This window comes from Stegostoma tigrinum, chromosome 18 (genome assembly GCF_030684315.1).
Source record: "Stegostoma tigrinum isolate sSteTig4 chromosome 18, sSteTig4.hap1, whole genome shotgun sequence".
Taxonomy (NCBI): Eukaryota; Metazoa; Chordata; class Chondrichthyes; order Orectolobiformes; family Stegostomatidae; genus Stegostoma; species Stegostoma tigrinum.
This window is the reverse complement of record NC_081371.1, coordinates 53,295,566-53,319,096: the sequence shown is the minus strand read 5'-3', so window position 1 is coordinate 53,319,096 and position 23,531 is coordinate 53,295,566. Positions and strand designations below refer to the sequence as shown.

At 37.5% G+C, this 23,531-nt stretch overlaps 1 protein-coding gene across 4 annotated transcripts in view; it reads left to right on the top strand.

Moving 5' to 3' along the window:
- The window catches only part of LOC125460720 (ubiquitin carboxyl-terminal hydrolase 15-like), a 137,645-nt gene that overhangs the window by 95,801 nt on the left and 18,313 nt on the right, over positions 1-23,531 (top strand). For all 4 annotated transcript variants that reach the window (XM_048548468.2, XM_048548467.2, XM_048548470.2 and 1 more), the window contains 9 exons: positions 995-1,139; positions 7,940-8,113; positions 9,660-9,818; positions 11,439-11,663; positions 13,127-13,210; positions 13,305-13,399; positions 15,169-15,360; positions 17,078-17,193; positions 21,310-21,588. In XM_048548468.2, the coding sequence (XP_048404425.1) occupies positions 995-1,139; positions 7,940-8,113; positions 9,660-9,818; positions 11,439-11,663; positions 13,127-13,210; positions 13,305-13,399; positions 15,169-15,360; positions 17,078-17,193; positions 21,310-21,588 (1,469 nt within the window). The remainder of the gene's footprint in view (positions 1-994; positions 1,140-7,939; positions 8,114-9,659; positions 9,819-11,438; positions 11,664-13,126; positions 13,211-13,304; positions 13,400-15,168; positions 15,361-17,077; positions 17,194-21,309; positions 21,589-23,531) is intronic.

The window sequence follows — 23,531 nt, the reverse complement described above, 5'->3', positions numbered from 1 at the left end:
TCATTCTGGAACCAACTTTTAACAGATCACAGCTTTTAAATTGCTTTGTACAGTTATACTTTATTAAACAGGAGTGTGTTGCCTTTCTCATCAGTATTCTTTGTAAGTGACCTTCAGAAACTAATTAATTATAGAATTACCATGATTCATTATGCATTCATCATTTTTACAACTTCTGTGACAAAACAAATGCCCCAAAATCCCTGCTAATTTTGCTTTGAAACTCTTGAGTGTGTAAAAATTACTTTTTGGAAGGAATTAAATCAGACTGCACAGCATTACAACCTTTTATTTACAACCTTTATCCTTGAATGAAGTCTGGATGGTTTATGCTCTCATTTTCTATACCTGCCCCATCAAAAAATTGACCAAGTCACAGCTTTTCTGCGCAGCTTGCATTCCAGGACGCATTAGTCAGTTCCTCATTCCTCCACAGGCTCCTCACTGCATGTGAAGCTTAGATTATGCTGTTTTAGCAGACTGCACTATAAATAGAATCTCTAATATACTGAACCAGTGATATCATGGAGGCCTCTGGAATGCCTGCACCCTCACCTGTAACTGAAGCGCAGCCTTTCCTTTTAGATTCCCATTAGCCTTGCCTCTATAATGGGTTTCATGCTCTGAAAAGGAAGAAATGAGATGATTCTATGTTGTTGGTGTATAAAGTCAGACCGCTTAAAATTAAGCACAGATTTGGAAAACAAAGTGAGCTGTGAGAGAGCTCCTGTAAATGAATGGTAGTGATCCCAGTGCTTATGTAGGAGGTCTAGTAGTGCTACAGATTTTTGTATTATGACAGTGATATGGGAAAATGTTTTTGGTGCCCTACAATGCATATCTGGATTATTCTAAGTCTTAACATTTTAATCTATAGTTGCAAATACTCCAGGTGTAAGCCCTGATACTGCCTTTTTCATAAATGTATATATGCTTGTTATCTTAAAATCAATGACATTTATTTCAACTAAATACTCCATTCTTTTTCTTTCAGTGTGAAAAATTCAAACTACTGTATTCCCCCATATTCTGGCTATAACAGCTACGATTATCTAGAAGCAGGAAGACACAGTGAACAGAGTGGCCTGTGTGGCTTGAGTAATTTGGGTAACACGTGTTTTATGAATTCAGCAGTACAGGTAGGTCGTTTTAAAGAGATCTGTAATTATTTACTGTTGTAAATATTTAATACTGAAGTTTTTGTGTCCTTTAACTGGTATAAAGCAATTTTAGAAAATATTCCTATCGGGAACATTTTCAATGAAGCACCCAAGGGGTGGTGAAGTACCTACTATGAATAAATCATGAAAGTGTGGTCAGTTACACTTGTTAGATTGGGGTTCAAGTTTTCGATTATGTTTGAGTATACAGATGATTCCTGAGGTCTTGCATAGGCCAGCACAATAGGTAATTTATTTCTGTTGTAAAGTATTCCTTGAAAGAGTGACGATCTAGTGCAGTTTTTTTTTAATGCAGCTGCTTTGTCTCAAAATAAACATTTGCAATAAAACGAATTGGTGTTCCAACTGTGAATAACATCGCTTGTTACATAAAATAACTCAAAAGCATAATACTGTTCTATTTACTCCTTTCATTGGTATTCACAGCACAAATATTGTTTTTTTGTTTAAAAATTGTTGCCGAAGCTTTGTGCCTTGCGATCAGGAGAATAAGTCCAAATGAAAAAGAACTACCAGACTAAAGGCAACTGATTATTTGGTGTTACGGTCCGATTATCTGAAGCACTGCAACAAGAAATCAGTGGGGAGCTGTAGCAAATGTAAATGAGTTTGTCTGATTATCTTAAATTGGTTTTTAGTGTAGCTGTTTAGATTCTTCAGCAAATGCTGTTCAACGTCAAAATCGCCTCTATAGGAGACAATTTGTTTTTGGTTTTGCAAGCAGAGGCTAGTTCAATATGGTCTGTTCTTTGTCTATGTCAAACAAGTGAAAGAGGATATTACTTGATTTGATCTGCCAGTCACCGGGTTGAGCAGTCCATACACCCGACACTCCACTGATATTGAAATTCATAGCCAAAGTTGCTCAAGTTAGTCTTAGGCAAAATATTTTATTTAGACTGACAGCAGCATCTTGTTCATGGAAAATGTCATATGTAACTACTGCAAAGTAGCAATGTGAAACTGCTCCAAGTTTTGAGATGCATTGCCTTTTCAGACTAATTTGAAGTAGAGTGGGCATTTTCATCACCAAAGTGATGTCCTTTGGCTGATTCATAATGTGCAAACAATGTTTCATTGGATGACTGTTGTACTGCAGGACACCTTTAACGAGCTCTACTACTTAAATCAATTTTGTAGGATGAACAAACAACTCGAGCTCTGTTTGCAAGCTATCTAGAGGCATGTTCTCATGAGTGCAATGCGGAAAGCTTAAGCAACATGTCTCCTTTCTGTAGTCTTCATCTTTCATCACAAATGTACAAATCAGGAGCAGGATTGACCTGTCACTGCCTGCTTTTCTCTGATAATCTTCATTTCACAAAACTTAACTACCTCTGTCTTGAAGGAAATATTGAAGGACTCTGCATTTTCAGAGAGAGTTGCAATGACCTTACAGCCCTCCAAGAGAAAAACAAATTGCCTAATTTCTTTTAAATGGATCTTATGCATTTCTATCAAGTGGTTCTTACTCTTCTAAACTTCGTTAGATTTAACTCTTGGCTGACCATCTTGTCATTAGAAGGTAACCAACCCATTTCAGATATTAATCTAGTCAACCTTCACTGAATTGCCTCCAACCCATCTATATGCTTCCTTAAATAAGATGACCAGCATTGTGAACAATTTTCTGGATTTTGTCTCAACAGTACCTCGTATAATTTAAATTATTTAATTTTGTATTCAGTTCCCCTTGCAATCGACGATAGCTTCCATTAGCTTTCTTAATTGCTTGCTGTGCCTGCTCACCAGCCTTTTGGAATTTATGACTGAAGATACCAAGGCCTCTGCATACCTTGGAGCTTTGCAAATCTCTCACTATTTAAATTGTGCTTTTTTATTATTCCCTGCCAAAATGGAAAACTTGACCTTTTCTAAAATATACTCCACTTGCTACATCTTTGTCCACTCATTCGACCTCTCTGTCTTTTTCTATCGTAACTAAATTTGACAACTGTGTCTTCCCTTCCTCTAAGTAATTTATATAAATTCTAAACAGTTGAGGTTCCAGCACCAAACCCCGTGGCACACTACTTGTTACATCTTGCCAACCGGGGAAAAAAACCCATTTTCATTTCTCTACTGCTTGTTAGCTAGCCTATCCAAACCAATGTGCAGCTCCCCCCCACTTCCTCGCACTGTGATGTTTTATTTTGTGCAGTAATGTTTGATGTTTACTTATGTGTTTCATACTAATTTACATGTATTTTTCTACCTAAAATGTTAGGTGTGTGGTTGCATGGACAGGCAAATGAGCATAACTTTTTTTAAATGGTCTTACCTTATTAGCACATTTCCGGGAAACTCCGAGTGATCCGTAAATGTAGCCTGATTTCCTTTATAAACTCACCTTGAGTAAAAGATTGAGGTTACCCCATTGTGAATGGCTTTGAGCATAATTCAATTGTCTTCAAAGTTTTCTAATCTTTTGAGTTGGTTTGGAAGAAGATCATGCTGATATTATTAGTACATATTGTGAGAAATCCTGCCTTGGAAATATTTAGTCCTTCCGGCCCCCTCAATTTGAGAATATTTTCCTGCTGGCTGTTTTAAATGTAACATCAAATATGTTCGGGACGTTAGATGCCTTCAAGGCAGAGATTGACAAATTCTTGATCTCACAAGGAATCAAGGGCTACAGGGAGAGTGCAGGGAAGTGGAGTTGAAATGTCCATCAGCCATGATTTAAATGGTGGAGTGGACTTGATGGGCCGAATGGCCTTACTTCCACTCCTATGTCTTGTGGTCTTATGTTTGGATTCCCCTCAGTTCTCTTTACGCTGGTGCAAGAATATTGCAGAGATCCCTTATGGAATTGCGGAAAATGAAATCAGCAGAAGTAGCCATTTTAATACAGCTTGCTGAAGCAGTAGAATGAGTGTTTAATCTTCATTTAAAAGGAGATTCTACTTTGGCTATCTACACAACTGAAATCATCCGGTAGACATCGTCAACATTCAGTTTCACTGATACTGTCACATGGTGAATTTAAAATGAATTACAACTAGGAGAAAAATGATAGGTGGGTAATTTGTTTGTTGAGGTCTGTGCTTGCAGTGATATAAAAGAATATACAGTGCACTTTTCTGGCTGCTGTGCATTGTCTTTTGTGACCCACAGCTGGTTTACAGTGGATTATTGCACTCTTGATGCTAAGTGTGTTCAAATATGCAGTTGAGATAATTTGAAGTATGGCTTAAATTAGGGCCACAGCCTCCAGGTAAGAGAGATGGCTGAGAAATTTCTTTACTCAAAAGGTGTTAGATCTTTGAAATTTTTACCCCATACAAATAGCTGCTTTTGCTATTGCTTTAATAGACTCCATTGTATGCATCTCATAAGATCCTTTGAGTGATTTTTAATCTTGTTGCCTTCAATATACTCCTCTATGCAGGCTACAATTCCTTGGATAAGCATATGGATAATGATGGGATAGTGTAGGGGGAGGGGCTTAGATTAGTTCACAAGTTTGCACAACATTGAGGGCTAAAGGGCCTGTTCTGCGCTGTATTGTTCAATGTTCTATGTAAAAGGTTGTGGATGTTCCAATATTTGGTTTATTCAAGATTAAGATCTGAGAGATTTTGGGCCTGAAGAAAATCGAGGAATATTAGAATGGGGCAATAATTTGGAGTGAATGTAGAAGATCACTCATGGTCTTACTGAATGGCATAACTGGCTTGAAGATGTTGAATGGCCTCCATCTGTGTTATTTATGTTAATGATGGCTTGTACGAAAAAGTAAAATGCTTATAATGCTGTGATAAACCAACTCCTATTTTGCTTAGATAATAAAATGTGAGGCTGGATGAACACAGCAGGCCAAGCAGCATCTCAGGAGCACAAAAGCTGACGTTTCGGGCCTAGACCCTTCATCAGAGCTCTCTGATGAAGGGTCTAGGCCCGAAACGTCAGCTTTTGTGCTCCTGAGATGCTGCTTGGCCTGCTGTGTTCATCCAGCCTCACATTTTATTATCTTGGAATCTCCAGCATCTGCAGTTCCCATTATCTCTGATCCTATTTTGCTTAAGTATCTTAATTTGTGGTGTTCCTGTTTCATGTAATCTTTATCGGATGTAAACATATCCATTTTAGGAACATTCTTGATACACAAATGTTCAACGGCACTTGTTTGATTTGCTGTGACTAAGCACTTAAGCAGATTGTCCTTAACAGACATTTTGAGGTTAGCTGTCATTTTATAAGTTCCTTGTCATTTTAGTTTTTAATGTTGTATTCTGAGCCCTTCAATATTGACTTTGCTCCAATTTTTAACCTGATTTCCGTCATTCTCTGCCCTTCTCTGTAATCGTCAGTGTATGATATTACATATTGAGTCGAAAAGAAATTCTGTAAATATTAGAGGAAGTCAATTCTTTTCTCCATTGCCATCTCCATTCAGTAATAGGGTAATTGAAATCCTCCATGATTATGTCTGCCACTCCACAGGCGGATGTAACGTTTTCGACCCTGTTTCTAAATCTGTTTAGAATTAATATATCTTAAAAAAGAAAATGTCAACAAATCTTGGTGCCAACATAGGGTATGGCCAATAAAGAATTAATTAGTTTTGGCAAAGATACCCATTCAGATTCTAAAATTGTTAATAAAATCCATTCACATTAGAGGATAGGGCAAATTTGACTTTTTTAAAATGTGGATTGTGCATCCAACTGTCAAAATTTGAGCAGGTTTCAGAGCGGATGGAAACTCTTAACTTAAAAAGAAGAGTTCTCTTTTTTCATTGTGATTTTATAATTACGAAGCATCAAGCAAGTAAAGATTAAAATACATACCTTCTCCCTTGTAGTGTTATTACAATTGCACAGTTCTTTGAAGGTTTCCTTGAAGCTGCATATCATTTAGGTCAAAGCGACCTACTAGATCAGCATTTCATGCACCATTCACTGACTCCACCAACAGAGCAGCAATGTGTACTATCTGCAAGCACCACTGCAGCAACTTTCCTGGCTTCACTTAACAACAGCTTCCAAACTTGCAGCTTCTAACTCAGTAAATAATACAGAAGGAAGACGTGGAGACATCGCCTCCAACACTTTCTGGACTTGGAATTAGATCATTATTTCTTTGTAGTCACTTGATTCAAATTCTGGAGCTCCCTTCTTAACAGTACTGTACCTGTATCATTGGAGTACATGATTCAAAATGGTGATTCAGCACTACCATGGTAATATCTTGTGGCTGGTCCTCTGCTTGTTTGCCATGTTGTTTCATCTTGTTCTTGGGCTTACCCTTACGTTACTTCTAAGGACCTCCTATTTTCAGTTTGTGAGCACGATGACTAGGGAAAAGAATACAAGAGATTTCCCATTGCCTGCCTTGTGTCTGAAGTGCACACTAGTCTTTTCAAGGGAACCTTCTCCTAAAAGTAGCTTTGTTCGGAGATTCTAGTTGTTCCATCAGAACCACCAAAGGTTTGCTGTTTCTGCCATTGGCCGTGTCTCAATACTGAGCATTAGTCTGGGCGACTCTCAAAAGGTTGGGTGACCATCCTGAGCTCTCAAATGATTCTGTTGCTCTGACAGTTCAGAGTGGGCAAATCAGTATCTTGCTGTTGATGTTCATATCTGACATACTAATGGAGAACTAATCTCCCCTATTCACATCCCTATTCTTTACAGTTTCTACCAGGACATCTTTAGTTAATTTTTTGTTTAGAAATTATTATTATTTCTGCCCTTGAAAATATGAGCAACTTTATTGATCATCTTCTGTAGTCCATGTGATGTAAGTAGACCACAAAGCAATTACAGGGATTTGAGTCAGTGACTGAATAATAAATAAAACTTGAAAGAATCGCACATGCTGGAAATGAGAAACAAAAACAGAAATTGCTGGAGAAGCTCAGCAAGTCTGGAAACATCTGTGGAGAGAAGTTTGAGTAAATGTTTCAGGTCAAGTGGCCCTTCCTCGGGAAGATGAAGAAATGCTGAATCATTATTTGTAGTGCAAATAAATCTCTCAACTAAAAAAAATGATTTTATCTGTTTTGATAGACTTTTTAATACCCATTTCCAGTTGCAGACTGAGATCAATTACTGCACAACAGTGGAATAGGTTGTCTAGGGATAGGAAAACAGTCTGCATTGTTGTTGAGCAATTCTATTACTTTTATCTTAGGTTATATCCAAAGCATATTTAGAACAACCACAGTAATAACTTCACCTCTGGCACTATTATTTCTTTGAATTCACTTGCTCCATTTCCCCCATTGTCTTCCTTAATTACGTGCTTCCCCTTGGTGACTTATACCTAGCCGCAACTCAAAATTCACCAGCGTATGCTTTTTTGACTCTGAAACATGCTCATGTTGCATCTGAACAGACTACTTTAACACGGATAGTAAGAACTGCCGATGCTGGAGTCTGAGATAACAAGGTGTAGTGCTGGATGAACACAGCAGGCCAGGCAGCATCAGAGGAGCAGGAAAGCTAACGTTTCGGGTCTGGACCCATCTTCAGAAAATTCTTCTGAAGAAGGGCTCAGACTCAACGTCCGCTTTCCTGCTCCTCTGCTGCCTGGCCTACTTAAATGCAGGATGTGTTGATATTGTATGCTCTGTATTAATCATTCAACTTCTTGTAATGACTGAAGTATAAACAGGTTTTTTGCTATATTTCACAACAATGTTTGGTCAGCTCTGGCAACTTGCAGCAATGAGACTGACTAATTGGGTATTTGGTAAAGCTGTAGTGATTAGTTTGTTTGTTAATTTATACAAGTTTATCTTTTTGTAGTGTTTGAGTAATACCCCTCCACTGACAGAATACTTCCTGTCTGATGAGTACATGGATGAGTTAAATCATGACAACTTACTGGGAATGAAAGGAGAAATAGCAAATGCTTATGCAGATCTCATCAAGCAGATGTGGTCAGGAAAATACAGCTATGTTACACCAAGGGCATTTAAGGTATGTATTAAAACATTAAAGAGGAAATAAAGACTGTCATTTGACCATTTGAATTAAGCTCTCTGATACAATGAAGTTCTGCGCAAGGTAGAAGTTCAAATGCCAATTAATTTAAGAGGATTATTTAAAGACAAATTAAGTAGATACAGTCTCTGTTCTTGAAGTTTGTTCTTGTTTGTCTTCACAATTCTGTTGCGCCATGTGAGTAAGCTTAATTTAGTCATAATTATGAATAGAATAAACTGATGAATTGACAGATTATAAAAATTGATGTAACGTCAATTTCAAGCAAACCTCTTGTATATATGTTTTTATATATTAAATAAACCTGACACTACAAACCAGCTTGACAAGCAAAAGACATTTGAAGTGTCACTAAAATGTCACAAATGGTCAAGCGTCAGTTTCTGTTGTTCTCTTCTGACCCAGATTTTACTTTTAACTACAATCACAGAGGATGAAGGCAAAACTTTCACACCCAACTCAAGCTGGACTGGAGTTTTAGTGTTCACTCTGTTTAAACAGAATGTGCTACGCTGTTATCCGGCAGACTAATACCTATATATCGTTGTCTACACTGATATCTTAGGTTTTGGATGATGAAAAAAATGCCAATAATCTCTTCATAACAGTTCATTTGTATTATTAAGGTAAAATGTTCATGGCTAAGTGAAGACTTTGGTTCAGAAAATACATCTGGGTATGTGGAATTATCTCCAGCATTGCTCACAAAATATTGTTAGGACTTGGGTATCTCCAAAGACAGGCTTTTAGCCCTTCAATTCCTATGTTTCTGACAGACAGTAGAGGCCATATTATTACACCAGACAGCAAAAACAAAACCTCTGGGCAGAGGCTTTCTGCATATATTTCTCCCGTCTCAAAATATAGAAACATAGAAGATAGGAGTAGGTCATTTGGCCCTTCAAAACTGCACCGCCATTCTTCGCGATCATGGCTGATCATCCAACTCACTAGCCTAATCCAGCTCTTGCCCCGTAACCTTTGATCCCATTCACCCCAAGTGCTATATCTAGCTGCTGCTTGAATACATTCAGTGTTTGGCATCAACTACTTCTTGTGGTAATGAATCCCACAGGCTCACCACTCTTTGGGTGAAGAAGTGTCTGCTCACTTACAAAAAAAAATCTGTTTATATCTCCTTAAAGATACGGCTTGAAACACAGTGACAAAGGTTTGTACATTGATATTCTGTTAATTCCTCCCATCATGAACTAGAAACGATAAAGAAGAAGAATTATTATATTGTAAAAAGACAATAAAATGAAATAGATGTCATGACCTTGAGCTTATACCTGATTATTGAAACAAAATAAATGAATGAAAATATTCTGTAATATTCCAACATTGGAGTTTACAAAGCAGTTTAGCCTTTTATAATCCACAATACACTTGGTGTCTCATTCTATGACAAGTGTATGGAAAAAATGCTCACACTATCCGTCCTGTATTTGGTAACGTTTTCACATTTCCATGGCAATTGGCATTAGGTTTTTAACAGATCATATTCATGCTGTTGTTTCAGACACAGGTTGGTCGCTTTGCTCCCCAGTTTTCGGGCTACCAGCAACAAGACTCTCAAGAATTGCTGGCCTTTCTCCTTGATGGCTTGCATGAAGATTTGAATAGAATTAGAAAAAAGCCATATATTCAATTGAAGGATGCAGAAGGCAGACCTGATGAGGTACAACCAGTTGCACTTTTATCTTAGTTTTGGGAAGGAACTGCTTTGCTGGAGAAATGCTTTCAATGTGAAATATTCTCTTTCTGTATTGACTTTGTTGTTAAAGTTCATGCTTAGGGTTCCAAAGTGAAGGTAAAACATTAATGCCAAATTGGACTAGTTAGCCTTGACAGCCTTTCGTTAATGGAACCAAAACATATGTCAGCTAACTGGCTTTCTTTTGGCCAAACAATTGTTGGGTTTGCTGAAAGACTCAATGATTGTTATATGTAATTACGCTTCCTTGCAGGTAGGAGATAAGAGTTTGTGAAAAATGGGAAGTGTTTTGTTAATGGTTGATCAATCCTTTGTCTCCTCTTTCACACACCATCACATTATCCAATTTGCATGTTTCATTGATTTTTCTTCTAATTTATGTGTTCTTGGAAATGAATTACATGAAATTTGCCAAAGATCCTCCAACACCTTCCAAACCCACAACCACTTCCAACTACAAGAACAAAGGCAGCAGATATATGGGAACACCACCATCTTCAAGTTTCCTTCCAAACCACTCACCATCCTGACTTGGAAATGTATTGCCCTTCCTTTGCTGTCACTGGGTCAGAATCCTGAAATTGCCTCCCTAATGGCATTGTGGGTCAACCCACAGCAGGTGGACTGCAGCAGTTCAAGAAGGCAGCTCACCAAGACCTTCCGAAGAGCACCTAGGGATGGGCAATAGATCCTGGCAAGCCAGCAATGCCTACATCCCACAATGTATTAAAAGAAGGAATTCTCATGAATCAAAAGTGTATGTTTCAAATCACCTGTATTTTTCTGTCACAGCCATATATCTGTTACAACCCAAAGGTACTTGCTTTCTGGCATTTGTCACCATGACTGGTGTAATGCAGAGAATTTGTGATGTATGTGAAACACAAAAAAATTGAAATATTCCATAAAATGAGAGTTATTCTCTTTCATGGATTTATTTTAAAGTGGATAAGTGCTAAAAAAAAGGAATCTGAGGTTATACTGTAGTATTAGGTGAAGTGGGATGCAACTTGTTTAGGGCAAAAATGTAAGCATAATGCATTTGAACTAATGGCTTGTATCAAAATTCTAATTGTCTCTGTTTTAAATATTTTAGTTGAGAGGAAGGCAGTGGTATAGTGCCAGTGTCTCTGAGCTAGTAATCTCGAGGCCAAGCTGATACTCTGGGGATGGGGACACAGATACCAACACAAGTGGTGGACCTTGCATTCATTGAGTAAATCTGGATTTAAAACCTACCTAATGTTAAACACAAAACCTAATGTCCCTTAGGGAAGGAAATCTGCCACTGTTCTCTGGTCTGGCCTGTATTTAACTCCAGGCCCAAAGCAAATTGGCCAACACTTGAATACCTCCGGAAATGGTTAAACAAGCCTCTCTGCGCTATCAAATTCCTTCAGATTGATTCAGGAAGACAGCTCACTACTACTTTCCTGAGGGCATTTAGGGATAAGTGATTAATATGGCCTTGCCAGGGACACCCGTATTCCATGATCACACTTTTAAGAAGCCATTGTTGAGCCTTTTACAGTAAATGGAACTTTGTCGTCTAAAATACATCTCATTTTCTCTGTTTTCTTAAAGGTGGTTGCTAAGGAAGCATGGGAAAATCACAGGAAACGGAATGATTCTATCATTGTTGATATTTTTCACGGCCTTTTTAAATCTACTCTTGTTTGCCCAGAATGCTCAAAGGTTTCTGTGACATTTGATCCTTTTTGTTATTTAACACTTCCTTTGCCCTTGAAAAAAGAACGCACTTTGGAGGTTTTCCTTGTCAAAATGGATCCACTTACCAAACCAATGCAGGTATGAAAAATGTGGTTTACTTCTCTGGTCCTACTGGAGATTTAATTTGTTAGGTTTTAGATTTTTGACTTGGTTGCATTCTCTTAAATACAGAAAGTATTCATTTATCCAAACATCAGGTTCAATATTCCTTGTGTTTATATTGTACTTTAGATGTGTAAATTTTCCTGATGCCCATTATAGAGAAGCTAAAGGAGGTGCATGTACTTCAGCCCATGGGAGAGAAATTAGGATTCACGAAAGTTGGGGTTTGAAGGCCGAGAACTATAGAGGCAAATTTACTCTGATTCCGGAAAGTAAAAACAATGTGCTGCAATTAGTAGTACAGCAAAGAAAATGGATATCTGAGACAAGAGGATGTGAACTAGCTTTGAGTTTTTGGTTGAGAAGTCTAATCCCTTTTCTCGCCGTAAGGGACAGGAAACACAAGACTTTGTACATAGGGCTATATAATAGTCAGTTTGACAAGAAAGTTATTGGGGTTTCCTAAATATGTGAAATAATAGATGTTGGGAGACTAGGACTGGACAGCATGGTCTAAATATTAGACTGCAACCTTTCAGGATTGAAATTAGGAGCTGTTTCTGCATACAAAAAGAGGTGGAATTTTAGAAAACATTTCTGGAAATAGCAATTCATGTTTGCTTAATTGATTTGAAAGCTGTAATTGATATTTTTAAGTTAAAAGATATGGAGAAGATCAACTATAATCTCATTGAATGCTTGTGTTCCTATAATATTTATGAGACACTTTAATTTCCAAATTACAGCCCACTGTTGCACAGGTAGATATATTTAATAAACATGTTTTCATGTGTTATGGCACACCTCTGGGGCAGATGTGACTCAGCTTAGAGGTAGGGGCACTCCACTGTGCTACAAGAACCTTCTGTTGCGAGTTAGCATGACCTTATTTATAATATGCTGAAATATGTGACTGATCATTATTGCTACCACTGTGCATTCTCTTCTGAAAAGTGGCAAACAAGACATTTTTTGGTTTTCATCTCAGCAAAATTTGTTCAGTCCACCTTCAGAGAGATTGTCGCAGAACATATGTGAAGTGTGAAAGGAAGATGGAAGACCGGCAAGGATGCGTTGGAATAATCATGTGTGGAGCAAGTGGTTATGGTGTTGATCTAAGTAGTTAGACTGATCCATAACTCTGTGTAGCATTGTGAGAAACCTGTATGTAGAGAGACAAGAGGAGGTGTCTTTTCAGAGCTGCAGTAGTAATAGTTTGTTTTTTTCCCCCCTGTATTATCACAAGATGAACTTTAAACGTTGAAATATAACAGCATTTGGAGTAACCATGTTGAGGTTTAGGTTTCATCTGGGCCATTTTATTATATCTGAAATTTATTTATATAGTTTATACAACTGAACTTTTGCTTGCATGCATGGCACATAGGACTTTTGTTATTAACAATCTGTTTAACTGACATCCTTCTGCTTTCTTTTAGTATAAAGTAGTTGTTCCAAAAATAGGCATAATTTCTGATCTGTGTGCTGCACTGTCTACTCTGTCGAATGTTCCTGCAGACAAAGTAAGATTCAAAGTTATTGCAGTTTTGACCAATCTCTTCTTTTTTTTTCTTTCCTCAATCATTGAAATAATACACTCCTGTGCTTTGCATTCAGATGGTTGTCACGGATATATACAACCACCGATTCCATAGAATATTTTCCATGGATGAGAACCTCAGTAGTATCATGGAAAGAGATGATATCTTTATGTAAGTACTTGTGTGACTCCACCTTACTTTATTATACTAATATAGTTGTTCCAAAATCTAAATCCTTCCTTTAAGGTTTGACAGCATGTATTTGTAATGAAAGCGAATGACTGAATTTACATTTGTGCATCTAGATGCTTAGCACATTAGTCATTAGTATTTAATTATGATTGAAAATCCAAATGCAGTGCTGGATAATTGGGAATTAAACTTTTGTCAGGCAAAGTCCAGATGCAGTTACATGCTAAAACAAGTGTTTGTAATAAGTTGAGTGTGAGACACAACATACAGTCTTTCTCACCTTGTCCCTTAGCTTTATCCTGTGCATGCTTCCCAACCATTAGAATAATTAGACAAAAGTTTACATATATATATTTCTTTCCATTATTTTAGTGGACAACAACTTCATGCTTCAATATAGTGCCTTCAATATAGTACAGCGTCCCAAAGCAGTAGAACGGTTATCAACTTAATATTAGTGTTACAGACTCATGACCTAACTGCTGCTGTTTGAGCTGGTTTTATCATCAGTTGAAACTCATTTCTAGACTACAAATGTGCACCCTGCGATTGTGCAGCTCTGGCTGAAGCTCTTTAGAGTTCTTTTCCATCGCAACCTTTTAGTTTAGTCCATTTAATACTTCAAAACACCCAAAAATAAACAATGCTGTATCCACAACAATTCCCACCTGAATATGTATATGTAAGAGAGCCTTGTGCGAGGGACTTGCATTGCACAACAGTAGCAAAAGAAGTTGTATAACACTTTCACAAGTTCGTGATATTCCAAGCCACTTAAATTGTCAGTTTAATTCGTCCTCACTTGTAAAGTGGGTAAGCCGCAATCTTTCAACTGATTGCAGAATTCAGTCTTTGTAACAATATAACAAATAATTGCTGCCATCGTTTTAAAAATCAACCAATCAAAATTACAAATTCCAAGAATCCTTCAGACATGCCATGAATATTCCACTAGAGACAGTTCAACAGCAGTACGTTGTACAAAACACTGTTTTGTGTTTCTTGGTGTTTTCTTTACGTTATTCAAGCAACTATTACGTGTTGTCCAGGCGACTAGGTCCACAGTCAAGCAATAAACTGAATGAGCAATTAATTCACTTCAAGCAAGTTTGCTGAGAAGAAGCATAGGTTGAGCAGGTCAATAGGAACATCACCTCCAACAAAGCAGCACTCCTTCAGAATTGTATTTGAGTGTCAGCCACTTGATTGGAGCTTGAATCCACTACCACCTTTCTCTTTGGCAAAGGGAGCTGAACTACACTGACAATTGTTGTCAAGCTGTAAACATCAATATACACTTCTGTTCAAAGATTTTAAAATTCAAAACAATAAGTTCCCTTCATGGCTTCACACGTACCAATCAAATTCAATATTACCAAAACTTTACAGTGGAAATGTCTCATCTGGTAGAGATCAAGGAAATATCAGAAGGTTGGTTATTGAACATTTAATGAAAAGACAGTGATACCTGTTGTTACATCAACTCCGGCCAATATTATTTTCATGCTTTAATGTTGTTTCATAGTATTTTAATGAGTTAATAATTTTGTTAAATTTTTTTTGTTCTTTTTAAAGTAGCACCACTTTGTCAAGCAACAAACAGCTCATTTGTTCAGCCACTACCACAATTAAGTGTGATGTGGGCCATTTCAAATTTTTACACAGCGATTGAATGATAACTTTGTTTAAAGAGTACAGTGATTTCCGTAGAAAAATTTTAACTATTGCAATACATTTTTCTGTTGTAGTTTTGAAGTAACTGGCAATAGGACAGATGACACAGACGCTGTTGTGATTCCAGTATATTTACGTGAGAAGTATCGGCAGCCTACCTATGGCCACCATAGTAATGTGTGCTTGTTTGGACAACCTTTCATGATATCTGTGCCCAGAAACATAACTGAGGAAAAGCTTTACAACTTACTACTAATGAAAATGTGGTAAGTATCTGATCGTCGATTGCATTTTTCTGTTTGTCAGAACAGCAGTCTTTAGTATTTCTTTTAGCCATCTACTTGATTAAAGATGAGAGCAGTGTGATGAAAATAGTTTAGGTAGACACTGACCTATAGGTTATTTTTGTTTATATTTATCTTTTTTCTAGAGAGATGGGCTTGATTGAGTCTGTAAATAAACTTGAGCTCCTGAATAAAGTAGATTTCTGATGTCCAAGGAAATTGACCAAATATGACCACTCAGGTCTTTATCCTATGTAATGACTCGCCTAACTAGATTACTGAACTAATATAATTTCTAGGAAGATTAAAAAGAAGGAATGAAAAAAATGCATTTGTGGCACCTTTCACAAATGTAGGACATCCCAAAGCACTACAAACAGTGAAGTTCTTGGAATATGTAGAGAAAGCATACTTAAAGGTTAAATGTTTCTACATTTAACCTTTAAGTATGCTACCGCTACATATTCCATTTAGTTTTTCTGTAATCAAAATGACGTGTAAAAGTGCAACAGGAAGTCATTCTGTTCATTGTATCTGCAATGGTTTGTTAAATGAATATCATAACAGTGCCAATCTGTTACTTTTTTCCTCCCATAGTCTTTCACATTGCTTTTATCCAAATAGTCATTCAGTCTCCTCTTGAATGTCGTTCTTAGATGTGCTTCCACATAACGGCTTCCACCACACTAGTAGGCAGTGCATTCTGTACTTTGAGGTATCGCATTTATCACGCTATCACCAATCTTCCCTCCCCTGTGATAGAATAGGTAAGCTGTAGATGGATTTTCTGCCATGGCAGAGTGCGTGCAGACATAGAATGTCTGTAAGGCATTTAATAAACTGAATGTACATTGTTGTAGGAGCTGCTAATGGTACATATACTGTTAATTTGACTTTTTGGACTCAAGTTGGTAAATTTTGATCTGCTTCTGGTAAATGTTGGTGAAATTAGGTACTACAGATAAGAGAGGGTGTAGAAATTATTTTATGTTTCAATTATAGACCCTTCAGCCACAACCTGCATCTAAATGTGCTTTGCAGGAATGCAGTCGTTCAACATCAGAGAACATGCCAGATTAGATATTCAGACAGGTGATCAAATTGCCTGGTTACGGCAGTTTTAAGGAGCATTGTATATGTGGAGTGAAACGGTGGGGTGGAGGTCCTGAATTCAAAGGCTGAATGACCTAGGTAGCTAAAGACATAACTGCATGGTAACTAATTCAGCAGGACTCTGAAACACACCTGAAATGTTAGCTTTTCTCTGCAAGGATGCTTTCTGAACTACTTAGCTATTTCTATATTTTCTGCTTTTTGTTTCAAATTTCGACAACTTTTTAATTTTGTGTTATGTGAACTTCATTTGAGTCATCACTTTTCTAAATCTTCATCGGGTATTTAAGCTGCACCTGAACTGCTATCCACAAATTAATCGAATGCATCTGAAATTCAATGAGAATGATTGCTGTCAAAAATGTTGCATTTTTAAGTGCAGTTTATCCAACAATGCAACTAATTGTCGCAGCTGAAACATTTACGTTTCTCAGATCTTCAAGGGGTTTAAAGTGGGATATTTTCTGCGTGAGAATCATAACTAAACAATTCTTAAGTTCAAACTAAGATTTGTTTCACATTCTTTAGATGCAAATGTATTAAAATATTTCTGAAATTTTTTTTGGTTCCTGTGTTTTGTTTCCAGCCGTTATGTTAGAACCTATAATGAAAATGAAGAAGAAGAAGAAAGTCTTCATTTTTCCAAAGACCTTGGTATCAATGGCAATGGGCAAAATGGTGTACATGAGGAGGGATCTCCAAGTAAGACTCGAGTGTTTATAACTTGGTAATGCCAATATTTAGTCATAGTACTTGCAAGAAATCAATCTGTGCTCAAATAAAAATAGTTTGCATCTTTTTAGCACGTTGTTTAGAGTGAAACAGCATGAAGCTTTTCATGGTGTTGTCCGGGCAGCTGACGAAGGGGTTGGTTTTAAGATATTTTACAGGAGGAAAGAGAGGTGGAATTGCACGCTTTCTGGGAGCTCCAGAGCGTTAGGATCTTGACTGCTGAAGGCATGTCCTCCACGAGTGAACCATAGAAAAACCAAGGATGCACATGAGGCTAGAGTTGGAAGAACAAAATCTCGGAGAGTTGTGACGTTGAAATGATTTAGAGATCTGTTTTTGTTTCAAATCTCCCAACGTCCACAGTCCTTTGTTTTACATTATGATGTCACATTCAAGGGATATAGGGTAAGCCATTTAGGAGGGATGTGGAGAAATGTCTTCACCCAGAGTGGTGATCCTGTGGGATTCTTTGCCACGGAAAGCTGTTGCAGCCAAAACATTGAATGTTTTCAAGAAGGAGTTAGATACAAGTCCGAGACTAAAGGGATCAAAGATTATAGGGAGAAAGCGAGAACAGGGTACTGAATTAGATGATTAGCCATGATCATAATGGTAGAGCAGCTCAATTGACCAAATGGCCTACTCTTGCAGCTATTTTCTGAGAGGCCATGGAGGGGTTTGGAAACCAAGGTGAAAAGTTCTGCTATCAGAGTATTGCATTACCAGGAGACAATACAGATCAGAAACCATAGATGTGAAATGTGATTGAAGTTTGTACAGTTTAAGAAATGGGCCGCAGTGTTTAGCTGATTTTGACATTGAGCTTGGAAAATGAAAGGTTAACTAGAGTATGTTGGAATAGTCACAATTTGTACCACATCTTTTTTCTAAGCAAAGAAGACTTTAGAACCCTGGTATCATTTTAATATATAATCTATATTAGATGCCAAAGTTTGCATAACCCAATGTTCCAATACATGTTACATCAAAAGACAATTTTTACCCATGCTTCATACTTTTCTGTTTCTGTCCATGTACCATTCAGGCTGTCAAATGGTGTAATCCTGACTGATTAATTAGGCTGATTAAATCTACAGGCAAGTGAAATAAATAAGATTCAGAATTAAATTATGGCATTTACTAACGTGTTTTTTAAAAAGGCGACTTTATCATACTCAGAATTGTAGGTAAGTTGAATGAATCTTGTTTTACGTCACTCGGTGAAGTTTAATTTTTTCTCTATGGGGCTTGAGAACAGGGCATTTTCGTTTATTTCCAAGTTTTCAAAAAGGAGTTTCTTTACATTAAGACATGCCTATCTATGTGGAAACTAATGTTTGTTTAGTGAATGGAGGTGTTCTGCTGGAATATTTCATTGCCAATCTAAGCCCTCTCCCTTGATTCTAAATCATTAAATCAGGCAGTTTGACTCCTGTCAGTTCCCTGAGAGAGCTTGTTACGATTCCCGCAGAGACAGAGGTTTCTTTTAATTCCAAACTTTGATTGAAATGATCTCATGGCAAGAATTCAATTTCTCAGATTTATTACAGTAATAAACAAACTGAGAGCAGTATTAACTGAACTCTATTTCATTATGCAACTTATATTCTTTATTTGCAGAAAAGATCCCCATTTAATTCTTAGAATGACTGAGCCTTCCCCTGCGCAATGATAATTTACCCTACCGTGAAGTGGACAATTTATTATCCATCTTGATCAGTCCAAATCTATTCTCTCCTTTTTCCTGTTCCAGCTGAATTGGTTCTACTGCCTGGACTGGGTTTCACAGTGAGGAGCAAGTTTGATATCATTCCCTTTAGACAAAGTAAGAAGAACTTTCAAAGTTCATTTAAAGCCTGGCAAACTGTGTCTTCAATCTGTGCATGACCTTTTGCCCACATTTTTTGGGGCGAACATTACAGGTCTACCTCACTGCTCTATTGGACTGTTGCAGGTTGTCCATGTGAGAGATTGTGATTTTAGGAACATGCGCAGCCTGATTCCTCAATGACTCCTTATGGATTCTGACATGGATAAAGGCCCTATTATTCAGATGAAATGCCAGTTAGAAATCTTCTAGGTCCCCAGCTTCATTCTGTCTTGGAACTAAATCCAACATTTTTTGATACAATCATTTACAAATTGGAAAAAGTCAGTCTGTGGTTGGTTTAAGTGCCCTGGTCATTGCTTATAGGTATAGCTGTTGTGTACCACCTTCCGGGCTAGATAGCCTGAATATTATTTCAACAATCAAGCCACCCCAGGTTTCTTGTTCAGCAAGATTCAAAACAGGTGACATGACCCTTGAGTCCATATTTGAAACCAGTTACCCATGCAGTCTTTGTCATCACCTTTTTCCTCACATTGTTCTACATGTTTCTCTTATATTGATTCACTTCCCTTTTGCAACCTGGTATGTATTCTGTGGTTATAGAGCATTCTATTATTTTTAGAAAAATTAACTTCTCCGTTCTTTTGGTTTTAATTTTCTAATCCCTCATTAGAACTTCACAAATGGTGTAAATGGGTATTCTCCATTAATGTTATTGCACCGCATCATAATGATAAGTTGCCACATCAGTAAAATTTAGAGGCATATTTCAATCAAATTGTTGATTCATTTAGAAAGCAGCACACTGGAATGGGAAAATGTATACATTGTAATAAACACTGCTGTACAACATCAGTGGCTTAAAACCATTTTGTAAGTGACCCATCAAACACTGAATGTAGTCTTGGTCAGGTTTTTTAAAATCATATGGAGAGTTCTGTCAGATTATTTAGACATTACCTACAAAGGTAACGGCTTATGTTTTCATGAAATACTGAGGCAGTGCGTGATCATATCAAGTAACGTGTTGCCATTTAGTACAATTTAAATGAAACAAATGAAGGAGAAAAAAGTGGAAAATTGTTGATTACTATTTTTTCCTTATGAAAGGTGAAAGTGAGAATAGTCAGATCAACCATAATTTCATTGAATAAAGGAGCAGACCTGATGGGCCAAATGGCTGCCTCCTGCTCTGATGTCTTATGGTCCTACAGTCTTCTGTCAAGATAGCATCAGTGCCTTTTCTTTTTTACTTTGTATTTTGATTGTGTTCTAAAAGACAGTTTTAATTATTATATTTCAATAGCAAATGCATGGAAGCTGAATATTTTAAAAAGACCAAAATGACTTAATGAGCTATGTATTTCTAATCAGCCTTCATAAGCTAGAAGCATATCTAGAAGATCATAGAATCCTTACTGTGTAGAAACAGGCCCTTTGTCCCAACAAGTGTACACTGACCCTCAGAGTCCCACCCAGATCCATCCCCCTACAGCCCACCTAATCTACACATCCCTGAACACTACGGGAAATTTAGCATGGCCAACCACCTAGCCTGCGTATCTTTGGACTGTGGGAGGAAACTGGAGCACCCAGAAGAAACTCACGCAGACATGGGGAGAATGTGCATACTCCACACAGACAGTTTACGCGCACATTGACACATGTCCTTTGTACATTCTATCAAATGCATTCCCCTCTGTTATTTTTTTTCTAGAAGGAAAGTATTTGTAGAGCAAGTTATTCATTTGATCATGATTTTGCTAATTTGCTTTAATAACTTGGCTAATTTGTCTCTGTGGGTATTGAACTATACTTAGCGGCCCTATTTTTAAAAAAAAAGGTATAGTGAAATAATTCTTCAAAATGGACATTAATCATTTTGGTTAAACCCCTTTGCAGACAATAATGGAGCTTTAACGAAAACCAGTCATAGATAATTAGAACAGTAAGGAATGTTGTAAGACTCTTCGTTTCTCTCTCTTGCCCAACACCCCAGAAAAAAAATCAGCTGCAGTTTCTAAATTCTTTAGTGGAGAATTCTACCTTCAGAATCTTTTACTTTCTTTAAAGTGGATCTTCGGGATATTTGTGTAATTTCAAACCTTTCTAAATTGGGGCTTTCTTTTTGACATCAATAGTTGAGAGCTCCATGGTACATTGGCCACACTGCAGCTTATCTATGAATGGTGATTAGATATGAGGCTCTAAAAAAGATCATTCCAATAGTTTTTGCTGTGAATTCTTCTGAGCAGGTGAAATGGAGACAGATGAACAAGATGATGAATCCAGTCAAGATCAAGAACTTCCTTCTGAGAATGAGAATAGCCAATCAGAGGACTCAGTTGGGGGAGATAATGAAGATTCTGAAAATGGCATCTGCACTGAAGACGCTTGTAAAGGCCAGCTGTTCCAGGGACATAAAAAACAGCTCTTTACATTCCAGTTCAATAATTTAGGAAATACAGATATCAATTATGTGAAGGACGACCGGCAAATCCGATTTGAAGACAGCAGACAAATCAGGCTTGACGGTATATATTGAAATCCTCCTCCTTCAATAAACTGTAACAAGTATGAGACCGAGCAGCTTAATTGCATGTTGCTGCCAATCAGCTAGTTTGCATCAAACTTGCACACAGTCTTAAATTCCTCTCTTCACCTAGCTTTTACACAGAAACCACCTTGTTTTGGGGGTATCAGCTATCAATGAGTTACAAAGTAAAGAAACACTGCACCCTGTCATTGCCTGGCTCTAAATTGTTCTGTAGCAGCATTGACTACAACTGAGAAACTTTTGAAGCAAACTATTTTACTTCCACCATCCTTGGCCACAGCAACGGCAGCAGGATTTGTAGTGCAATAAGTTTTAGTAGGACAGTGGGAAGTACGATTGAACAGAATTATTTCTGTTACTGTACTAGTAGGTATTTTTCTATGATTCTGTTCCAGTTGAGTCCGCAGTCCTCCGATCCCTGGCCTTGATGGCTATTTTCTACGGTTTGTCTTGTAGTAGTGGCTGTAGCATCCCGGCCACTTGCTAGTGGAACTCACTGGACAGCAATCAGAAATTAAATCCTGGTGTTTTAATTCCACCATTTGAATTTCAATTCCAAGTCATTGGATTCCTTGGTGAACTTGCCTGAGGTCCTTATAAATCAGACGTGACTCACTTCTTGATTATCGATCCCAACCTAACATGAGGTGAATTGGGTCACGGTGAAAAGGGTGTAGCTCCTTTAACAATGTTCACTGTTCAGATCATAATGGCACCAAAAAGGCCATTAATTATTTTGTAACCAAGTTGGTTTTAAGTGAAGGGCCACTTGCTTTCATAAATTATGTGGCACAATTGAATTGTAGCATACAAGATGTTTCTTTTCCTGCTTTGCCTAGCAACAGTTTCAGGTTTTAATTGTTTGAGCTTTTCTGGGATAAACCGTTGATTCAAAATCAAGAATTTTTTTTAGCAAATTAAACAAAGCCTTAAACATTATTGAGATTTTTTAAGTCAAAGTTCTTTGAGAAGCTTCTTATCCCAACTGAGGTTTGAGTCCCCATGTTGCTTTCTTTAAAAATTTATTTGTGGGATGAGGGTGTTGCTGGCTAGTCAGCATTTATTACCCATTGCTAATTGGCCAGAGGGCAGTTATGAGTCAACCACATTGCTACGAGCGCCTAGAGTCACGTGTAGGCCAGACCAAGTACGGATGGCGGTTTCCTTCCCTAAAGGGCTTTAGTGGATCAGATGGGTTTTTCTCAACAATTAATTCACAGCCATCATTAAATTCTTAATTCCAGATATTTATGGAATTCAAATTCCACCATCTGCCTTGGTGGGATTTGAACCCAGGTCCCCAGAACATTTTCTAGGTCTCTGGATTAACAGTCTAGCGATAATACTACGAGGTCATTCCCCTCCCCCACATAATACCAATAGGCCTGTTTTAGTCAGGTATAATTGTGCATCATACATGTCAGGCAGGCCTTTGATAAAACATACTATATTCTGATTTTGGCTGATGTTTGAACCTAATTTGAGGCAATTGATTTGTTATAACTAACCAATCAGCCAGTATTTGAGTACGGAAGAGCTGCAAGGTTAAATAAATGGTGATGGTCTAAAATTTAAATGATTATTACTTGTAAGGTGGCATGACGTAGTACCTTGCTTTAAGGTAAACAGTATGTCTGTGTTATTAGATTGACCTTGGGCAGTAACATATTAGGTTAAATCTATACATTTAACTATTGATAAAGGATTGTGCCTACAATCGACTAAGTCGAGAAAAGTTTGTCAGACTAAGGATCAAAACTGAGATCTTGAGTTGCACTCATTTACGCACTGCCTTAACAAAGTAAGCCATCTAGCTCTTGTGAATTATGCCTGTTATATCAGACCAGGTCAGCTGGTTTGAGTTAAGAAATACCTTTGTATTGCAAGTGATTTGTTTAAGAACTGATTTTTAAAGCACAC